This window comes from Prionailurus bengalensis, chromosome E4, assembly GCF_016509475.1.
Source record: "Prionailurus bengalensis isolate Pbe53 chromosome E4, Fcat_Pben_1.1_paternal_pri, whole genome shotgun sequence".
NCBI lineage: Eukaryota > Metazoa > Chordata > Mammalia > Carnivora > Felidae > Prionailurus > Prionailurus bengalensis.
Genome location: NC_057360.1, coordinates 44903172 through 44926897, shown reverse-complemented (window position 1 = coordinate 44926897; position 23726 = coordinate 44903172). Strand labels below are relative to the sequence as shown.

At 33.3% G+C, this 23726-nt stretch overlaps 1 protein-coding gene across 1 annotated transcript in view; it reads right to left on the bottom strand.

Moving 5' to 3' along the window:
- Positions 1-23726, bottom strand: part of KCNT2 (potassium sodium-activated channel subfamily T member 2) — a 370279-nt gene that overhangs the window by 127699 nt on the left and 218854 nt on the right. Inside the window, 1 exon segment of the mRNA XM_043568827.1 lies at positions 9625-9733. Coding sequence (XP_043424762.1) covers positions 9625-9733 — 109 coding nt within the window.

The following is a 23726-nucleotide window of genomic DNA, read 5'->3' as shown; positions in this document are numbered from 1 at the left end:
CCCAATGATGACTTCCTATTTCTCTCTTCCTTCTACATTTATTAGTTGGAATTCTTAAGTAAGAAAGAGTTATTCCTTCTTTCCCACTTATTTATTTATCCCACTGCTTATTTACATCAGTGTATTTACTTGATTCTGTGGGTCAAAATCTAATGTTATCATTATTTATTTTGTTTCTCAAATTGTCCCATCTTGACTTACTAGGAACTCCTTCAGGTTACTTCTTGTGTCATTTTGATGGCCCCTCACACTCTTCTGAGCAACTCCTTAATTTCTGGCACCAAAAGACTTTCCAGACTCCTCTTACACTTTCTCTGCCCTCATCCTGGATTCAACCAATCCTTGATTCCCCAAGGAGACCTGGTTGTTTTTATTAAAGAATTATGTTTAGTAACTGAGATGTGAGCATTAAAGTGTGCTAAGTGCTACTGAGCTGTCATTGCTTCGAGGCTCTCTAAGTAAACAGAGCTAGGAATTATATGTGTATGTGTCCACAGACCCATAGAGATACACATCTGTATTTCTGAATCTATCTTTGCATAAATGTGTATTAAATGTCATGAGTTTATACTGATTCCAATCTTATCCACAGGAACTGCCACCGATTGGAGGAGGCTTAGGAGAAATAACAACTAAATGCAATGCAGGATCTTGGAAAAGATCCTGGAACAGAAAAGGGATATTAATGGTAAAACTGGTGAAATTCAAATAAGGCCAATAATGTAGTCACTTGTATCGTACCAATGTTAATTGGTCATTTGGAAAACTGCACTATGATAATGTAAGATGTAAATATTAAGGGAAGTTAATATGGGAAGGGTATGTAGGAACTCTGGACTATTTTTGCAATTTTCTGTAAGTCTAAATTTAGCTAAAATAAAAAGATTTTTTAAAGCCATTAAAATTTTAATATGTAATCCAGCATTTCCCAATCTTATTTGAGCACGTAATTTTATTTTTCAGGAAAATTACTAACATCCATCCAAAAGCATTATTAATTGTGCCTTGGAACACAAATTTGGCAATTCTATGAAATAACAAAACCACTATTTATATGCCACACACAGAAATTAATTTCACTGCATATTGGCTTAATGTGTTTCTACTGTGGTTGAAGATTTCCCAAAACTATTAAGCAATCTCTGGTGAAATAGTTACTTGAGAAATCCTAAATTTCACTTAAGTTTAAATGAACACAATTATAATGCTCATGATAGAAAGCTGAATAAGACTATTTTTCTATAATTTTACAAACACGTTCGTTGCATGTGGTTAGAGGTATGATAAAATTTTGCAAGCTAAGGAAATAACCACAAATGAAGGTGTTCTATTTTTAAAGAGACCAATTACGTTGAAAACAGACAAAATTTAATAGTGTTTAGCTTTCATTTTACAAAAAGCATTGCAATAATAACCCAAATATGCAGTTTCCAGATCCCATTGATGGATAGAACACACTCACCCGGTACCTTAATGAAGGGCTTCTTATGAAATAACCCTGCCGGGGAACATATTTATGAAATTGCAACTTTTTAAAAATTGATTTTACTAAACTATAAAAGCAATTTTGCTTCTCCCTTATTTCTACTATGTATTTATCGAGCGTATCATTGGAATTCTTGTATCTTTTCATTTATTCAAAATACTTAAAATATATATCATACACCAATTGATTTGTATTTGAAGTCTTCTTTTTTGTGGCCATGTAAATCAAAATAAAATTATTGTAACACTTTGTAATGATGTATTATCATTACCTGAATCTGCCAGCAACTGTTATCTGTTTACAGTCATATAATTTAACCATTTTCCCTGGTATCTGATTTTTTTAATCTTTTTCTCTTCTGCTAACTTTTAAAATAATTTTACTGAGTTTAACAATTTTCTTATTTAAGTTATTTTTATAATGCATTTCTTCCAAACAAACTTTGAAAAGGTCACTAAAACCCTATATATTTTTAGAAGAAAAATACTTTTATACCTCCCACAATTCTATTTGGCTTTCTTCTATAAAATTATTCCATGACTGAATAATATAATATATTGCTTGAGAGTAAAATGCCTCACATTGTACACATTTGAGTCATCTTTTTCAAAATATATGTAGTCCTAATCTCTGTAATACTTAAGACAGTGATTCAGAGTCCAGAAAGCTAACCATTACACTAAGGAACCCCGTGTCTTAAGACAGTGATTCAAAAGATTGGCCATGGTAAATTATATACCTTCACTGTTTATTGCTTGGAAGGACTGTGATATATAGTGTTCATTCATGTCATTCTTCGTTCAAAAAAATAACCAAACAAAGTTTTAAACATATTCTAATTTACATATAAAATACATGTGTGCATGGCCTGAGTCTTTTTCTTCTCCATCACAAATACGTATAAGGTTCTAGGTGTCCAGCTTTGTCTTTAAAGCAACTCTCCTGCCACCCTCAAACTGTCTCCGACCAAATTTTAAAAAATAGTTTTGATGCACATAAAATCTGACTCCCTTGACACAGGTGAATACAGCCAGTGAGGGAACCAAAGAGTCCCCACCTACGATGGTCTGGCATGGCTATAAGTAATCCTCAAAATAATCCTGTGAGGGGACTTCATCCAGTTTCATGGTTTTAAAGTGTCTGTATGCTGATGACAACCAAATTTTTATCATCCATGTAGAATTGTCCCTAAGCTCCACACTGTATACTGGACACAATTCAGGGAGTCTAACAAGTATCTTAAACCGATCATGTCTACAATAAAAATCCTGATCTTCCACGGTCCCCTTAATTGAGGTAAATCACAATTATACTCTTCTCAGTCCAAAACTCTGCATTCACGCTAGACTCTTCTCCTTCTGCCCCAACTCTAATCAAAAACTGCTGACAACAATGCCTTCAAAATACATCTAGAATCTCAGCACTTCTCATCACATGGTTGTGCCCTTGCCAAAACAAGGTTTAACTTCTCTGGCTTAGATTATACCCATAATCTCTTGACTGCTTTGCTCAACCAAGAAGCCAATGAGTTTGTTCCTCTTATTATTCAGTTCCTACCACTCTTTTGCTCAGACTCTTTCAATGATTTTTTTCATTTTAGAATGATAGCCACCACCCTTATAATGACCTAGAAGGCCCTTGTTTCCCTGTCAGATCTCAGCATTTACTACCTTTCTCATCCCTTGGTTATAGCTACACTGGCCTACTTGCTGTTTCCCAAGTCATCAGATGTGTTTGTATCTCAGAGTCTTTGCCTTTCCTTCAGAGTGGAGACTCACATCTCAGAATAATCTACATGGCTCACTACCTTAACCTACTCAGGTCACTGATTAAATATCAACACCTTGATGAGGTCTTCCGTGACTCTATTATTTAAGTTGGATACACTGTTCCATATTTGAACTTCCCATTGTTCTTTTCTGCTTTATTTTTCCCTTTGCACTACTGCCTTCCAAGAGAGGTTATATATTTAACTTATTTATTTTTGTTTACTATGTGTCTCCTCAAGTAGAATAAAAGCTTCATGACAGCTGGAATTTTTTCTGTTGGTTTCCTTGTGGAAACCACAACACCTGGAATGGTTCTGTCACACAGTAAGCAGTCAATAAATAACTGTCAAATAAATGAATAAAGTAATGGATGGGAAAATTATTAGCTCAAATTTTCCATAGAAAATGATTGAGAATTAAATGGAGTACGTAATCGGTTCCATGTTAGTTAACTCTCCCAGTTAGTGAGTCAACTGTTTCAAGCTGCCAGAACCGGGGATCTTTTATCTCTGTCACATTTCCTCCCTGAATTTATGAGCCCCATTTGCGGCATAAACACTACCAAACAGAGGGAATATTAGTTGTGACTAGGATATGCAGTTCCCAGGAAGTCCAGTTTTAGTTGTCACTTTAATGAGAAGTTTCTGATCCACATATTTTATAATAATAACATGCTTGGGTTTGGCTCACTGATAGTTAATACGTTAAAATTCAGGTAAAAGGCCAACTATCAAGAAGTAATAATAATTAGCAACTATACTATGGATATACTTAACAATATTTTTTAATAGGGCCAAGTTTGCATCACCACATTTTAGCTCCCCCTCTAATAGGATGCAATGACCTTCACTGTATTTCACATATAAAACTTAGGCTTTCACAGTTATTTGTATGATTCAATATACCCTCAGATAAGATCCTTTGATTTATCTTTTGTTCTTGTGATATATAACCTAATTATTTTAAAAAAGTAAACATACAAATGTAAGTAAATATGTGTGTATATATGTCTATGTACACAAAGCATATATATATATATATATATATATACACACATTTTTTTATTTAAAATTATTTACATTGCTAATAGACATAAGTAGAATCAAACTCATATCCTAATATGCAAACTATAACTGTATCTTAAAAAGTGGAAAGGCAATGGTTGGACTTCATGGAAAGCTTTAATAAATAGTCTCAGTTGGCAATACTTTGCTCCTTTGTCATTCTCCTTCTTCCTACCTAGAAGAGAATAGCCTGAACCAAAGCAGACATTTTGTGATTACAATGAAAGAATCCTGAGGATTAAGTCTACTGGCTAAAATGTTGTAATTTAAAAAAAAATGGAAAGAACTGGGTGTACTGTTGAGCAAATAAGCTGTTCTAGATGCTGATCCCCAGATATTTTACTTATAAAATAAAATACCACCCTTAATTTTAGCTGTTATGTAGAGCAGAACATATTTTTAGCCAGTGTAATATTCTTTATTGTGCATAAATAAAATTACTGTAAGCTACCCCTTTCCTTACCATTCTTAAGGAAGAAACGATTCTTCTCCTTACTAAGTAGAGATATTCCAGACATTCTCCAGATCCCATCCCCCATCTCTGTCTCCTCACTGGTACTTACCCTACTAATTAAACTTTAAAAGCCAAAAGAAAATAAACAGATAAATACACATAGATGTGCATGAAACATATTTAGAAAAAGCTGTCCTTAACATTTCTGTGCAATAGAGCTTTCATTATTTTTCTTTCTCATCTTCATGGACAAACCTAATGAAGTGGTAGCCTTCAACCAGGCTTCGCTTTCTTATCATCTCTTTGTTTGTTCATCTTTTATCAAAATGAGAAAGTCTCCACTGTCCAGAATTGTTTTGTCAGAAGTCCCCAGACCAGTGACCTACCAAGCCCATTTGCTCAGCATCCATCCATCTTAAATCATCTATATGTTTACTATCCGGTTCGTTTTAGAAATCCTTACTCCTATTTATTCCACTGCACTATACTGTATTTGCTCCCCTTTTCTTCCACCTGTTACCTAACAGGAAAAGCTTAAGTTGTCACTTCTCCCAAATCCCCACGATTTCTACTTTCACCTGACCCCTATTTCATGGACCCGAAATAGCACTGACCCCACCTCAGGAACCAAGAGAAGCAGTAATTACCACCACTAAGTATATCTGTTTAGGAGGCAAATATATTCATATTAAACTCCTTTTTCTTCTATCAAACCACATGTTTTATAGTTCTCTACCATCTAGACACACGTCTAGAGATTTTTCTTTTCCTTTCCCTTTTCCTACATTCATATCTATTCAGTAGCCAAGTTCTGTAAATTCTAACTTTGCAGTGTTTTTCTTAGCGATTCTCTCTTTCTTTCCCATTGATTATCACTGAGGCCAAAAATTCAACCTCTTCAACGGAATAATGAAATATTATTTGAATGAAAATAAATTGAAAAGAAAAGAAAAATTTCAATTTGACAAGGATGAAATGTCATCAAGATGGGTCAGATGAGTATCTATCAACTGGCCTGATATCAGTGTTTCCTTGCTTTAAATCATCATGGTCAATGTCCAACAGCCTACAGTAATTTCTGTCCAAAGAATAAACTTACGTTCATCTTCCTGGTAAGACTGCTGAATAAATAAAAATGTTAACTTAATCAAGAATAAGGAATACCACTGCCAACTGCACTGAACACTCAAATGCAAATGAACTGAGAGGGGAAAATAGTGAAGTGCCAAAATACAGAGGAAACTCTCAATGAATAAAATGAAACCACTTATTTGAAGTCATCTACAAGTTACTTTATGACTTATACATCAACTAGAACTGGAATGAATATATTAATATACAAGAAGAAAGAACGTAAGATCGTTAAGAGTGCTGATAGCCATGGGAGCTATATTAGGGTATTGGCTAAGTTGCTGTAGAGACTCCAGAATATAAGATAGAATTTTTTTTAATTAATATTCCTTTTCTATAAAAGTCCAGAGGTAAGCAATTCATCCTTAATATGTGACTTCCATCTTTGTCCCCATTTCCACTGGCTAGAAGAGAACTAAGAAGAGGACAAAGGTGTTTGAGTGGGTGAGTCTATCTCTAGAGCTGAATTAGGAACTCCATTATCACTGTGAACTAAGGCAGGTCTGTCATGAAAGAGCTGATCTTTGATCTCAACTCTTGATTTATCTCATTTGTTTCAGAATTCATATTTATTATTTTCTCTCAATACTGTAATCTATATAACACTTTATTTAAAGATATATTTTTAAATTAGACCATTTCATGTTTTATATTATATTTACTTCTCAGCTTGTTGGATCCTAAAGTATAAATTTCTCTTTTCACTTCTTACCAACTAATATAGTACACAACAGCTTGTGAATATCAACTATTTGTAGTCAAAATCACCATTTATTATAAAATGAAGTTTTAGTAGTATAATCTCTCCTTTTTAAAGTGGAGAAATTGAGCATTAATTGTAAGCTTTGTTTTCAATTAAGGGTTTGATAATCCTTGCATAAAACATTTCTTAGACTACTCAACATTTTCCCCATTATACTACTTAATTCACCTCCCAAGTCTGTTCTCTTATTATGAATTCAGTATATTTGAACTCTCTAATTTCTGCTGATGCTTAAGGGCAAAATTTCAAACATGTTCTGTTAATAGGTGAATCTTGCCTATATCTTCAGTTAATGCATAATACAAAAGACAATACAAATACTTGGTCAAACAATACATTTAATAAAATATATTAGATATGTTAAACTGAGTGATTTGTTTGGATGATTATATATGTTCAAGTGATGGTATATATCTGATTTAGGTACTTGAATTTAGAAAATACGAAAGCTCTTACTACCCAAATATCAAAGACAAATAACCTAATTTTTAAAAATTGGCAAAGGTCCTAAGTAGGCTTTTCTTCAAAGAAGATATACAAATGTCCAATAAACAGATGAAATAATGTTCAAGGTTATTAGCCATGAATGAAATTCAAATCAAAACCATAGTGAGACACTATTTTGCATCCACTAGGATGGTTATAATCAAAAATTGGACCATAACAAGTGTTGCTGAGATTGTGAAAAAAAAAAATTGGACCCCTGCTACCTCGCTGGTGGGAATGCAAAATGTTAAAGTCTCCTGGGAAAACATTCTGGCAGTTCCTAAACAGAGTTACCATGTAACTCTGCAGTATAAACAAAAGCAGTGAAAGTATATGTCCACATAAAAATCTTTTCATGCATGTTAAAAGCATTTTTATTTACAATGCTGGAAACAGCCCAAATATCCATCAGCTGATGAATACAAAATAAATATGATATATCCAAAGAATGAAATATTATTCAGTTGTACAAAGGAATGAAGTACTGATGCATATTACAACACAGATGAACCTTAAAAACATTATGTCAAGTGAAAGAAGCCAGTCCAAAAACACAACACAACACAAAACAAACAAAAAAAACAAAGCGCATATTGTATGATTCCATTTATATGCAATATGCAATGTCCACAATAGGAAAACCTATGGTGACAGGGTAGACTAGTGATTGTGTGGGGATGAAAGGGTTGTGGGAAAATGTGAGTGACTACTAAAAAATAGAACATGTCTTTATGGGGTGATGAAAAGATTCAGGAGTTAGCGGTGACGTTTGCACAATTCTGTGAATACACTAAGACATTAAATCGTACATTGTAGACAGTTGAATTCTATGACGTGTGAATTATGTCTCAATAAAGTTGCTATGAAGAAAATTATGCTGGTGGACTATCGCATTTATTGTGACATAATTTTGCTGGTCAATTTTATTCATGGACAATCCTTAATTATGTGGTAACAAGGTCTTCAACAACATTCTTTTTTAATAAGACAAAATTCATTAAAGTATATTGGGAAAAGTCCTATTTTAAGGGTCATTAAAATTCTTTTTTAGCTTATATCAAGTGCATTTGTTCACTAGGGCAATAGTGTATGTGCCAATAAATAGTATTTACTGTGACTTGAACAGCGTAATTGAACCAGTCTATGAGTAATGATGGATGTTAGTGTTGATGGGCACGTTTTATCCTTTCTACAACGATAAAGTGAGACTAGATATTCAGTTCTAAAGTTGTATGATTCTATGACAAAAAGGGTATGGCAAAATAATGAGCCCATGTGATGAGTTCTGTGAATGTTCCATTCATTGGTGTTAAAATAGTTTTCAGTGTTTAATTTCATCAAAATGCTGCATACTTTCTTCAAAGAAAAACAATTCATTCATGACCCTGTTGCATCTTTCCACTGCACAAATTAAAGGCTTACAAATGCACAGAATAGAAATATTTTCATTTCGAACTTTAAGAAAATTAATCCTTGGACAATCTTACTATCTCAGTAGAGCAGAGACATAATTAGAGGTAAGAGAGTAAAATCTACCTGGACATATTGCAGGGCATTTGCTATTTCCAATTAGCAACTTACTCCACCTGGTATTAAATCCCAAAAAAGAATTTTCCTTTTTTCTTGATTTATTTGACTTGGCACTTCACTTAAATATCAATTAAATTACTAAATTTAAATAATCACAATCACAAGCACCACAGTAAAATTTTCCTATAAGATCAACATTTTGTCTAAAATACCAAATAAAGAATAGGAAAAGGTATGAAATGCAATGCAACATTGTCTCTTCAAATAAGAGTGGGGACTGTACTCACTGATTATACTTTCCTTGATCATCTGAGTCAAATACAAACTCTATCATAGAACAAATTGGTCTGATGATATGACTCTCCATCATCCACCTCAAAATGCATATGAAAAGTGATTTCTTTTATACTATATTTGTTAGTTTTATCAAATACTTTGTTATTCTGTAATAATTATAAAAATTTAATTTTGATGTCAATTATGTACATATAGCTTTGAAATAAGAACTTACCTTAGGAATAGAAAAGAAAATAGCTTTCAGATCTCATACTAATGATTCTCATCATCTCATTTCTAAAAATTTTATTTCCTAAGTATCTCAAAAATAGAAACAGTGCCCTAATCCTAGACTTAACAAATGATGCAGACACTTAGAATTTAAGATGAAACAAATTATCTCAAGATTCATTAGAAAAAAAACAGCAAATCTCTGTCAATTTTCTATGTCTTGGTCTTCCCCTTCACAGGTCTGTATTTGTCTGTCTATCCATCTATCTATCTATCCATCTGTCTGTCATATGAAGATAATTCACACAAATACAAGTGTTAGTACATATCTAGCTGTATATCTTGGCTTACTGTACCTCTAAATCACATAACTACACTTATATTATTTTTTTTATAATTTAAAATGCATTATCTTAAAGAAAAAATATACTTACTGCCCTCTAGAGGTATGAACCAGAAGTGTAATAAGTGTAGATGTTGCTGGGCAAATACAGTTTAAAGCTAACATGGCGTATTTAAACTCTTCTTCACAAACAACATGATCTGTTTGAAATAAAATAGGTAAATAAGAATAATTTACCTTGGGATAGTAGTATTTTTAAATAATATTAAAATAAAACAATAAATAATATTACAAAAGTTTCAACACAAAGACACTTGTCTTAGAGATGCTTTTACGTGTGCAATTTTCCCCAGGAAAAATGTTTCAAAAGAGAGAGTACTAGATTATGAGTTAAGTGATCAAGAGGGAAGGGGATTCTAGCCCCAGTTCTGCTTGCCTCTTCTGGACAAGCAGATGAGAGGCAGATAGATTTGAGGTACAGTCTGGAAAATAAATCAGGGACTGTATGAAGTTTCCTTTAATTCTGATAAAAATTCTATGGTAAAAATGTATTAGTATCGATTTAAAGCATTATCAATTTATCAAATTCATAGTCACACAGCACACAGAATCAATTTATCAAATTCATAGTCACACAGCACACAGAATTACTAAATGACATGGTAGATAACATATATATAACATAGGAATAGATTTTGTACAATCAAAACAACTATAATATCAAGCAATAGAGATTAATGCTAAAATAAATTTAAGTTTAATTGTACTTTGACCTCAAGACCTACGGTCATAAACTCAAAAGATGATAGGGTCCAATCAGGAAACATAAAAAATAATAATTGAAGTTCAGTTACATAAAAACAATAGAGTGCCAAATATGGCGGTACATGAGAGGGTACAGGCCACATTAAGGGGGGGGGGGTACTCAGCCCACGTCCCTTACTTTCATAGAGCGAGGAAGGCTCAGATGCCAGATATGCAATTTTCCACAGAAGTCATATTTGAGAGAAGTGATCAAGGTATTTTACTTTGGGGAAAAAACCTTCCCTTCCCAAGTAAACAATTAGAGCTGGCATTAGAAGTAAAGACAATGTGTAAAGTTCTAAGATAACAAATATTCTTAGAAAATAGTTTTAGCTAAATTAAGAAACAGAAGGTTGAATTTGTAGATGAGTCAGATATCTATACAATGAACACATACCCAACACCATTGATGAAGAAACATAAAAAATTACTTGGGAAATGGTGCAGCAAATGCCCTGGACAGATAAATAATAAACTTACTCCTGGTTTCATGAGTTAACATATGAAAGAGCCCATTATTTTTTTCTTTTTCCTTCATTTCCTTATTTATTTACTTTTTCTTTTACATTTTATGGAAGAAATTGCTACAGTTACATCTCAGGATTTACTCAACATCAAAAAAAAAAAAGAAAAATCAAGCATCTGCTAACAATGTTTCTGCCTCTCTCTTTTTTCTTTACTGCTTTTACAGTGTCTATTAGCCCATCAGCAAAGCGCACATTACTGGAGATAACTTTGCACATAAATACAGAGTATGTTTGGAACTGTTTCAGTAGACATAGATCTTGAACAATACAGGTTTGAATTGCACAGGTCCACTTACACAAAATTTTTTCAGTAAATATTGTACAATACTATAAATGTATTTTCTCTTACCTATGACTTTCTTAACATTTTCTTTTCACTAGCTTACTTTAATGTAATTGCATAGTACATAATGCACATAACATACAAAATATGCATTAATCAACTATTTATGTTATTGGTAAGGCTTCTGGCCAATGGTAGGCTATTAAAGTTTTGGAGGAATCAAAAGTTGACTGAGCAGGGCAGGGCCAGGCATGTGGCGGGGGAGGGGAGAGGGCAGTAAGGGGTTGGCGCAACAATACCCATGTTGTTCAAGGGGCAAAACTGTATACTAAATTATCTAGGAACACAAATACTGTGTAAATTAGGAGAAAATATATTTTATTCTGTTTGGCCTTGTATGTCATTTATACAAATTTAAGATGTTTAATTACTAATACTAGCAATGTCAGTAGCTGGCATATACTTAATGGTGCAAGTATCTCTCCTTTCCATTGTGTTTTCTTGAGTATTCATACCTGCACATTTACGTATTGAAATACATTATTATTCCCCTTTGTTTCTCCTTCAAATTATGATTAATATGTTTATTATTTTAAATGTGTTTATATAGATACTTATATTTACTCTGAATTTCATTCCAGGGTAGTAAAGGAAGTGTTACAAAATATTTACTGTATAAAGGAGGCACTGGTTGAAATGCCATTGGTTGAAAACCACTGTCTTAGACAAATGAGTTAATATATGATTATCATGGGATTCCTTGTTAGATAAAAAGAAAAAGTCAGTATTCTTTTCATAAAACAGAAATTGATTTAGTCAATATGGCTGATCAACACAGGGAAATATGATAGAATATTCAACTAGGTATATTCTTTTGCATAAATTACAGAAAACTGAAGCCCACTCTGTAAAACAGAAGTGAATATTTCTTTAGACCTCTCCTCTTAAGTTCAAATATATGACTCCTTCTGAGACATTTTTAAAATACTAATCACTGTCCCCTAACCTGAACTGAGAAACTGATTCTTTCCTGCTACTTTGACCCTCACTTCCCAATGTCATACAACAGCCAAGGTTTACTGATATCACTAAAGCCGTCTCTATCCATTCCATTCTCCTGACTTGCTACAGGCTTCCAATCCTTATCCATAATTGTTAAGGGCCAGATATCCACTCTTAGAATTATTTTTTTTATTTTATTATTATTTTTTTAGATTTTAGAAAAGCAATGTGCCTCATCTACCTTACCTAATGTAATACATCTAGAAAGCAACCTATGCTTTAAAATATTATTTCTGCAGTTAAATGTGTCAACATCTATACTAGTGGAAAAAATAAAATTCAGTGTTGGAATTGCCACCATATAATTTCAGGTCAGGTCAGATCTCACTAACAACAGAAATGCTTTTTTTTCCCCTAGAATTTTCTGGATTTTAGAACTACACTAAGGGATCCTGAATCATTATTCAAACACTGATTATCTTTCACCTAGACAAATGCAACAATAACTTCTTAATTGCTCTTCTTGTCTTCCAACTCTTCAGCATTCCACCTATTACCCTTGTAAAACTGTGCTGTCCAATGAGAATTGCCACTGCCACATATGGGTATGTAAATTTAAATAAATTAGAACAAAATACAAACAGAAGTTCAGTTTCTCCATCTTACTAGCCATATTTCAATAGCAATAAATTGCTCAATAACATCTGTGGCTACTGCCTACAGTATCAGACATTGCAAATACAGAACATTTCCATTATCACCAATGACTGGATAGGGTTGTTTGATTAGCCAATGGTTTAATGACCATTCTTGAATCCTAACACTTATAGGATATATTTCAAATTCTTTAAAATGACATCATAGAGTGCCAGAATTTGGGTAATCTTACTAACATACTATACCATCTTTTTATGACCCTTCTCTGTCTCATTGTTGCTAAAATTGGTCATCTATAATAACAGGAAAGAAGGAAGGTCATATGAGTGTACATACAGGTTGGTAGGTAGATGTATAGGTGGAAGTTTACAAAAATTTTGTTTTTCTTCTTACGTTTCTATTTTCTTGGTGGAATAGGTGGAAATGATGATTCAGTAAGAGGATGGAAGTGAAAGAAGAAAATACAGCATAGTTGTTTAAGAAATCAGGGATGATCAATGTAAAGTGGGAATAGTCTGCAGATTGTCTTTTGTTTATTTTGTTTCCTCTGGCCACATTCAAATGTGTGGAAGTAAACACCGTATTCTGTCAAAAAGAATTCACCACCGTTAACTTCTGACAAGTCTAACTTATGTACAGAAGTTCAATGAACAGAGGATGAATTATAATAATGGATTATAATGGTGTGCTATGGAATTCATACAGGTTAAGAACAGAAGGCAGGATCTGCAGTTGTAACTAATAGTAAACATTTGGTAGAAACAATGAATGTCATTCCCAGTGTAGTGAAGAGTTAGCTGGAGTTCCCGATTTACAGGATGTGAACTGGAATGATAAGTGGCAGCGGTCAAAGAAGAGAGATGGGGGGGGGGGGCGTCACATTAACAGGTAATAACATGATCTGTAGAGTGTGTTTCCAGATGTGGATGCTGAGTTAGGATGGTGAACAAGAACATATATAATAGGGAAATTATAGGTACACAAGTCTAGGGCATTGAGAGAATCACTTTCATGGCTACCAGTATCATTGAATATTATGACCAAGCAGTTTGGAAAAGAATGAGAGTGAACATGGAGAATGAGCATTTTTCAGCTCAACTGTTTTATCAGCTACTAGTATTTCCTTTTTGGGATATTTCAAGTCACAAACTGCCAGTTTTTATCAAATAATTTTATAATTACAAATGTAAGACAAAGTTACATAAAATTTAACTACTGCTGAAATGTATAAGGTAGAATTATGCCTGTAACAGAAGTGCTATTTTTCCTTATTATCCATTTTCCACTCTATCTGCAGAAACAACATATCTATGGAAACATGTCTAGAAACATATTTGGAAAGGATAAGAACACTAATGAGTGGTGGTAGCGCTTTGCTGACTTTAGCCACATATAGAAAGATGACCTCAGGTAAGAACTGATCACTTTGCAAGCAGAGAGAAAAAGGAATAAAGCTCTCTTAAGTAGGGCACTGTTTGCTTAAAGCCAGAAAGCCAAATCAAGAGTCCAAGAATCTGGACAGTTGCAGAACCAAAAAGTGAATTGCACCCTAAATAGCAGATGATACTCTTCCAGCATCTTCATCAGAGGCCTTCCATTAACATTTCTCCCAAGCCAATAAAACCAGACCTGTGGCAAGAATCAGATTAAAGTGCAGCCTTCTCACTCAAACTTATTGTTTCAAGTGATGCCAAAGTAGCTGCCATTATAATCAAAAAGGAGACATGAACAGGACAACAAAAGCCAGTATAAGGCAGGTTGAAGAGAGTTCTTGGAGAAGAACTTTGAAAACAATTACTGACACAGGGAAAGGAATGAAAGAAATCTGCTCCAATTTGAACTTCCTCTAAGGCCACAGAGAATAGAATAGTGCACAAGGAGACATGGTTATGAATAGACAAAAGAGTTATTCTCTAAGAGCAGAATGAGTATCTGATAAGGAATTTACTGCAAGGTCTCTGCCATTCATGTCCCACAGGATTTCATCATTGCTATGGGCCAATAACTGCTGTGTGTCTCTGGTTCTTTTTTCCAAACACCAATATTTTATTACAATTATCTTGTTTCACTATTTTATATTCATATGGGATAGGGGTGGAGGCAGCTAACTAATTTATTCGTGTGCGTGTTAATGGATGAGTATCTTAATGTAAAGGGAAATATCGTACACAAATGCTTAGATGAATAAGGATTTGAACTGTGGCTGCAACTGCTGTCACCCATATTCACTCTCTCCTTCTTCCTTTAAGTAATAGAAGTTCTTATTTCCTCTCACTCATCCCCAAATTTTAGCTGGGTGCATGGCTGCCCAGCTAAAAATTACATTGTCCAGCTTCCCATTCGTTAGATATGGTCACATGACTAAGTTTGTCCAAATTCTGTATTGTTTTTTTGTGGGCAAAACCACTTTTCCTAAACTCCTTCCTTCTTGTTGGTGAGACCACATATATGGCAAAAGCCCAGTTTTGATTATGTAGACAGAGATAACTCCTTAGCAATGATAAAATCTGTCCATTTTTCTTTATGGCTTCTCATTTCCCTCCCTTGCTGAAGAAAGCATTTCCTCTTTCAAAATTATGTGCATCTCATATATTCTCAACCTTTTGAAGTTTCTGTGTATTTAACTTTAGATCTTTCTTGTCCGTGGCTTGCTGTTAAAGCATAAGCACATGAGATCAAGTGGTGTCACCACCACTAAGTGGGCCAAGCCATGGGCAAACACTGATCCCCCTGAGCCTAATCTGCTTTATTTTTAAATGTGAATAATAATAGAATATGCCTCATAGAATTGTCTTTAAGTTCATTTATTTATTTTGGGAGAGAGAGAGAGAGAGAGAGAGCACAGGCAGGATGGAGAGAGAGGTAAAGAGGGAGAATCCCAAGCAGATTGAGCACTGCCAGCGCAGAGCCTGACATGGGGCTCGAACCCACAAACTGTGAAATCATGACCTGAGCTGAAACCAAGAATTGGACACTTAACCGAATGAACCACAAAGGGCACCCCTCATATTTTCTGAGAAGAAAAGTAAACAATGACTATGAAATGCTGATCTAAAGTCTAAACAAGTACTATGTATCATTGCAATCATGCATATTAAAAACAAAGATTTCAATAAACTGTCTTGAAAAATGCCAATAATATATTTAAAAAATTTAAGTAGCCAAACAATATAACATAAATTTATTGTTATAGAATTAAAACATGATCCTAGTCTTATAAAAATGCTGACTTCTGCATGTATGTTCATATGTTCACATATATGTCTGAATAAACACAAAAAATTGTAAGAACAGGAACCAAACTGTTAATACTAACTACCTCAAGGAGTGGGAAAGTTTTCAAGGACTATGATTTTTAAAATAAGATTATGTGAAATGTTTGGTTTCTTTTTTATTGTGATGTTTATTATTTTAAAAAATTCAAAGGCTTTTAGATAAGCCATTATAATTAAATATACAAATTAATAGATACATATGAAGCAAATCTATTTTCAAGTTCCTTTTACTTTATGGCAAATAAAATTGTTAATTACATTTTAACAAGTCAGAATCTTTTTTTAAAAGTCTGCCTCAGTATTTTCTGAGCTCTTGTATGATTTAAAATGCTAGAAGCTTCTTCCATGCAGTTGCTAGGTAACAGGTCTTTGGAAAGCAGTAACAACAGTGGAAAGTGCACTAAACCAAGGCAGGGTTGTGATTTACAGAAATCAAATATCCTTTGGAAAAGAGCTTTTAAACAGAAACACAAAACAGGATAAACTTGAAAAATTGAATGTTATTTGCTTTTATTTTAAGGGGAAAAGTTTATTGCATGGACTGAACAAACCGTGTTATAAAAAACTCTCACATATCCTTTGCTTATTATACTGTTTATAAGCATGAGTGGGTCGATTGCTATGAAAATTGCTTTTTCTTCTTAGAAGAGAATGGATAATCTCTAACAATTGAGCTTTATTTTGATTTTGTCACTTTAATCAATAAAATAACCAACTGATGAATGTGTGTGTGTGTGCACATATATATGTACACACATGCATGAGCACACATCAGAGACTTTTGCCAATTCCAGGATTGTGAGCCATGCAACCACTAACTGGCTAAGAATAGATTTAAGTAAACCTTTAAAAGTCATTTAGTTTTACAAGATCTAAATATAAGAATGCATATTAAATATATAGGATTCAACTCCATCTGAGATTGGCAATATTCTATAAAACAGATTTATTTCACCTCAATAATAAAGAGTATAAAAAGCTTGCCTGATTTTCTTATTGCTTGAATCCCTGCATTATTTCAATGCTGCAATTTTAAAGTATCATACTAATTAAATGCTCAAAAGGAGAATCAAGTTTCCTGTACTCTAGTGCAAAAGTTTAATTCTATTAACCTCTCTTTCTTTTACACATGTCAGAAAACAGAAGTTAATCATTTTTGAAAAATTATTGTCCTCAGAACACTTATTTCTTTATGTTCTAGCCAAAAGTATTCTTTCCTCACTAGCTCATGATAGTTATTGATGTCATGAGGGTTAATGATATAGTCATTTAATCATCTTAATAGTAATAACAATACCAACCAGCATTTCAGTTTTTATGTACATATGTATGTGTTTATATATGTGTGTATGTGTATATATTTTACTAAACCTCACAAAAGCTCTATAATGTATATTGTGTTAAACCATTTTCAGATAAAGAATCAGATGTTCAGAGGTAAAATAACTTGCCTAAACTCATTATTAATTTAAATTCAAACTACCTATGAAAACTCCACAAAAATTATACAACTTTAAAATTCATTTACCAAACACATTAAAATAAGTGATATATTCAAGTGGTTTTTCCTTCTCCTGAATTCACATTAAAGATTGCTGCTTGCTATCAGAGGGATAAATGGCTCAAACAGCCACTAAATTAAACTGATGACTGAAAAAAATACAACCACCATGTTCCTCGAAACCCACCATTTCATGAAGGAGTTTGGAAGGAATGAAGTCAAATTTGACCTTGAAAACAATTTCACCACTTCGTAATTACACACACTAAAATCACAGCTGGACTAAAATGATTTGAGTCACTGATACAAAGGGATTTTGAAAGATCTCTATATTCATTAGTAGCAAATATACCTTTATACTGTGATAACTGTTACAATAAATGAATGAATGAATGAATGAATGAATGAATGCAGGTGCTATAATGGGGATACAAAAGGACACCTTTCCTGCCCTGGGGCAAATCAACAAAAGCATCCCCAAGGAAGTGATGTTTAAACTAAGATTTTGGGGCATCCAACTCTTGCTTTCAGCTCAGGTCATGATCTCACCATTTGTGAGTTCAAGCCCCACCATCGGGCTTTGCACTGATAGAGTGCGGTCTACTTCAGATTCTCTCTTTCCCTCTCTCCCCTCCTCTCCCCTGCTGACTCTCTCTCAAAAATAACAAATAAATAAACTTTAAAGAATTTAGAAAATAAACTAAGATTTTAAGGGTAAATTAAGAATAAGTTAGTTAAATGGTGAAGAAAGTGGACAGAGGTAATTTTCTTAAAAATAAAATCAGAGGTAGGAAAATTAACAAAAAAAGAGAAAGGTCTAAGGATTAAGGAGAGAAAATATTACAAGGTTGCTGACAGACTATGAGACAATGAGATCCAGCATACAGATTAAAGGGAAGTGTATTGTAATAGAAGGAAAGGAGGGAGTAATGAGTGAAAATGAAGTAACATTTGGAAGATATGGTAGCAAAAACTTGAGGAAATTTTCACTTATTGTTTTCAGAAAACTAGGAAAAATGAGATAAAGTTTGAAATTGTAACTGCAAGAGCAAAAGAGTGTTTTGATAAGAAAAAATTCCACTCTGTTAAGATGGCTTCTGAGCTGCCCAAGTGAGTTTACGACGACACGAATCTGACCCTCTAAGTGATTTTTCTTCCCCAGCGGTGCTCAGCCAAGGAGCAGGAAAAAAAGGATCCACCCATGTAGGATCTTGTTGTGTGTATGCTTTCTTTTCAAAAATAAAGGAAATTACTATAGTGATATGAGTTTGGTTGAAATGACAGCCCACAGAGCTCAGGTTGTTTAAAGAGGGCAGAAGAGAAGAAAGGAAAGAGAGGCCCATGAAGAATCCAGATTGATGATGCATTAGAACAACGCTCCTCAGCTATTTGTGATGAAGAACCAGTATTTTTTTCTTCTTCTTCATTTCCAACCCATTGCAGACACCATCCATGTCTATTGTGCATGGCTGATATAGAACTCATGCCATGTGTCACTCACCTATGATTCTGATGTGTCTATTCACTTTCCAAAGAGATAACACATTGATTATGCCCTTGGATGTCAGTGATATCAAATTGCTATCAAAGTTTCTAAATGCTTACTCTCAATTGATGTACTTGTAGCCCAGCAAAAGTCTGTAGACTAAAACTTGTCATTGGACTACACTTTGAATAGCACTGCACTAAAAGTCATAATGAGGCAGAAGGAGTGTGTTTAGATAGTAATGGATGGTTGAATAAGCAAAATTGAAACACAGAAGATTGAGGCTGGGTATTGTGAGATTTGAATTGTGTAAATAAGACTGGAAGTATTTGCGATGATGTCAAGTCCAGGTAAATACTCCATTACATACCTCTTTCACTCTAACTCTCAAGGAATTCTTGCCAATTAAACGGAAAATGGATCTTCTGAATCAAGATTAAATTCTATGAAGATTAAATATAATATCTTAGCACTTGTAAAAGTGCATGATAAAGTAGAAAAATGTTACAAATGTTGTCCTGTACTCTATTTAAAGATCATTAGATTTGGAGTCACAAAATACAAGTCTGAATCCCATGCCTTTAAGCACGTAGTCTTTAGGCAACTATGCTTAGTAACATATTAGACAAATAGGTATAGTTATTTACATCTACCTTATAAAAATATAAATTCCAGATTGAACTAACATAGGACACCATGCAGTAAATTATAAATTTCTATACCAAGTAAATATTTTTATTTTAGAAAAATGGAGAATAAATGGAAATATGAGCTTATATGAGTGTACACCTTTCCTTTAACAATACAAGAAGATGCTATGATTTATTTATCTGATCCTCCCAGGCAAATGACAACCCATAGCCATATTTATAGTTGTCATGTGTAATCTGTGACAGCTGTTTTTGCTAGTGTCATTACTCTGGACAAAATTTCAGAAGAAGCTCTCACTTCATCACTTATATTAGGCATTTAATACATACTTATTGGGTATTGCCCACCTTTTGGCAGTCTCCCATAATAACCAAATCTTTCCCTTTTCCTCCAAAATGTTTGTATCAAATGACAAATGATAGATAGGTAGATGATAGATAGGAGATAGATAGATATCTATCTCCTATCTATCATCTATCCTATCATAGATATCTATCCTATCATAGATAGGAGATAGATAGATAGATAGATAGATAGATAGATAGATAGACAGATTAGATAGATGATAGGTGATAGATTAGATAGAGAGATAGATGATAGATATGAGGGGGGAGAGAGAGATGAGAGACAGATAGATAGATAGAGAGATAGATAAGATAGAGAGATAGATGATAGGTGATAGATTAGAGAGATAGATGATAGATATGGGGGGGAGAGATGATAGATAGATAGACGATAGATAGATAGATAGATAGATAGATAGATAGATATAAAGAAAGATAGATAGTTGCTACTGTCAACTAGATGGTCATCTAACAATCTAAACAAAGTAAAAGTAAAGGACAAAAGAAGATTGAAATTTGAGTTTTACTGGGGGCATATGTAACTTAAAAGGAATTCCTCAATGCAAAAGTGAGGTTGATTTCATGGGTAATTGAGCCAAATGTTTTGTCTAGCTGAGTCCTTCCCTATTTGGCCTCAATATCACCAAAATTCCACCAAACAGCCCCCACAATTCTTCAATATAATATTCATATCAACGGATTCCAAGAAATAAAGTAAATTGGACATTTTAGTCATTCACTCTCCACACACTCTTTTTGACCTTAAGGGACAATCCTAGAGGTTGCTACAAATTCTGTCTAGAAGGAAGTAACTTCTGGAAAGTACACTGATTTGAACTATTAAATGATGAATCTATGGACAATCTAGAGGCAAAAATCACAAAAGTGCCAAAAAGAGATAAAACTTTTGTTAGTTAAAAGCACCATAAACATAATCCAAAGACAACTTGAAAACTGAAAAAAAAACAATGCAATTTTTAAAAAATCAAAGTGTTCATAACTTAAGAGTATGAAAAACCTCTATAATTCACTAAGAAAAATAGTCACCTCTATAGAAAGTAACAGTTCGGGGCTATATTTTACATATGAATGAACACACAAATTAAATGGACAATAGATACATGTGAATGAACAGCTCTGTCAGTAATCAATAATTGAAAATTAAAATGAACTATTAACAGCAATATCACATATCTCTTAATAGCACACATTTTGGAGACAGAGAACATGGATTAAAGGCTTAGTTCCACCACTTAGTATGGCTTCATCAGCACTTTACTTAATATCTTTGTGTCTCAATTTCCTCATCTGTAAAACAAGAATACTACTGTTCCTTTAACAACATGAGGGTTAGGTGCACCAACCTCTGCATAAATGGAAAATCCACGTGTAATATCTGACTACCCTAAAACTTAACTACCAATAGTCTACCATTGACTAGAAGCCTTACCAATAGCATCCAGTGGATTAACACAGAAATTGTATAATATACGTATTATATACTGTATTCATATAATAAAGTAAGCTAGAGAAAAGAAAATGTTATTGAGAAAATGATAAGGAAAATATAATTATAGTACTGTCCTATATTTATTGGACAAAAAAATACACATATAAGTAGACAAGTGCAGCTCAAATTCGTGTTGTTCGAGAGTGAACTATACCAATAAAATCTACTTATGGTAGCAAGCCTCCTGGACAGCCACTAGTGGTTCTCCCATCCTGGTATTCACAGAATAGGGCTGATCTGTGTAACCAATAGGATATCGTGGAAATAACAGTGTGGGACAGCCAGAGCTATGTCATGAAAGATATTGTGGCTTCTGCCTTGCTGCCTTTTAGGTCAATGTTTTCTGGGAGAAGTCAGCTGCCACATCGTAAGGACACTCAAATAGCCCCAAGAAAAAGTCCAAGAAGTAAAGAACTGAGGCCTCCTGCAACAGCCAGCACTAACTTGCCAGTAAGTGAGTACTGGCACTTGTGAGTAAAGAGTGAACCACACCGGAAACAGATCTCCCAGTGCAGGTCCAGCCTTCAGTAACTGTAGTTCCAACTGACATCTTCATTGCAACATCATAAATACCCTGATTATTACTTCTCTCAAATTCTTGACCCACAGAAACTGTGAAATAATAAATGTTTATTGTTTATACCACAGAATTTTGTGCTTGTTACACAGCAATAGATAACTAACAGATTACTTTATAATATAAGGTTGTGATGAAAACTAATTGACTTCATCTACAAAAAGTGTTTTAGAAAGGTAGTCCTTGCACATAATAAGCATTATATAAATGTTGGCTGCCAATATTAGTGTAACTATAATAATAATAAGAGAACTCTTAATATTATTTTTCCTTTGCCCAAGGGGCAAGAGTTAAAAGGAATATTGCTTACTTTTGCAAAAGTAAGTTATACATTTCTGAAGAGCAAATTGGCACTGCATATTAACAATCATAAAAGGACACATACTATTCACCTTAGAAATTACACTAGATAATCATCTTAAGCTTATCGCCCACATCCAGGAAAACTTCTCTTATGGTAACTGAGGATGTATTATTTTATTTATTTACTTATTATTTTAGTTCTTGACAAAAGTGAGTCTTAGTACGCTGAAAAACAAAGAATATTGAATACACAATCCAAGGAGGAGCTAATTCATCAAAATTACTAATCTACAATTTCAACAGATCACACATTTCTTTTTCTTATTTTCAAACACATAAACTTCCAAAAATTGTTGGAAATAACTTATCTAAGCTCATGACATTCACCTTGGTGATTTTTAAAAACAGCTATCACTTTTTAATTTTGCTTATTTTTCATCCTTCATTGGAAGCTAAGTTAACATTCTCAAGAAGGAAGTAGGTACTGACTGATCATCAGTTTTTGTCTCTATGAATATAGGGCTACAGAATAGCTTGATGGCTTAAATGAGAACTTGGCACCAATGAAAGTTATTATTATATTAAAATATTACATGGCATTTGTCATGGGTTATAAAATATAACAATATGCTGATTTCACAGATTCATAAATTTATATACATTATCTTTTACCTACCTAGTAATGATATTTTAGTTCACATTAACAAATTATTATAGTCTATACAAACATAACTTTTATAGCTGTAATTAAGTGAATAACATGTTCCCTGCTTAGATATAACGATTTATAAATATTTTCATGGCATTAATTATACTTAATAATTTGGACCTTGTGTGAAAAAAATGTAAAAATATAAAATCTATAAACAAATTAAAAAACAACATTATCAGCAAAATCACCTTCTAGCTAATAATATGTTTCTATATAAAAATGAAGTACAATTCATTATACATGAATTATATTAATAAAATTGTTACCTTACTTTAAGTAATTCCATATCTTACTTATTTCATTTGTATTGCCTCTCATTTTAATATAATCTAATAATGACTTTTGGTTGGAAAATACATATACACACCACATCCATGTATCTTGTGTATCTATTCTCATATGGCTAGACATTGTTGTTTCCTTCTACATTTATCCTTACAATAAAATTTAATAAATGTCCTTCTACTTAAATGTTGTATGCAACTCATTCTACTTCCTTATGAAACCTTCATGTAACTGTGTAAACAGATGTTAGTGATGTCTCTATCCTTTCTGGATTTC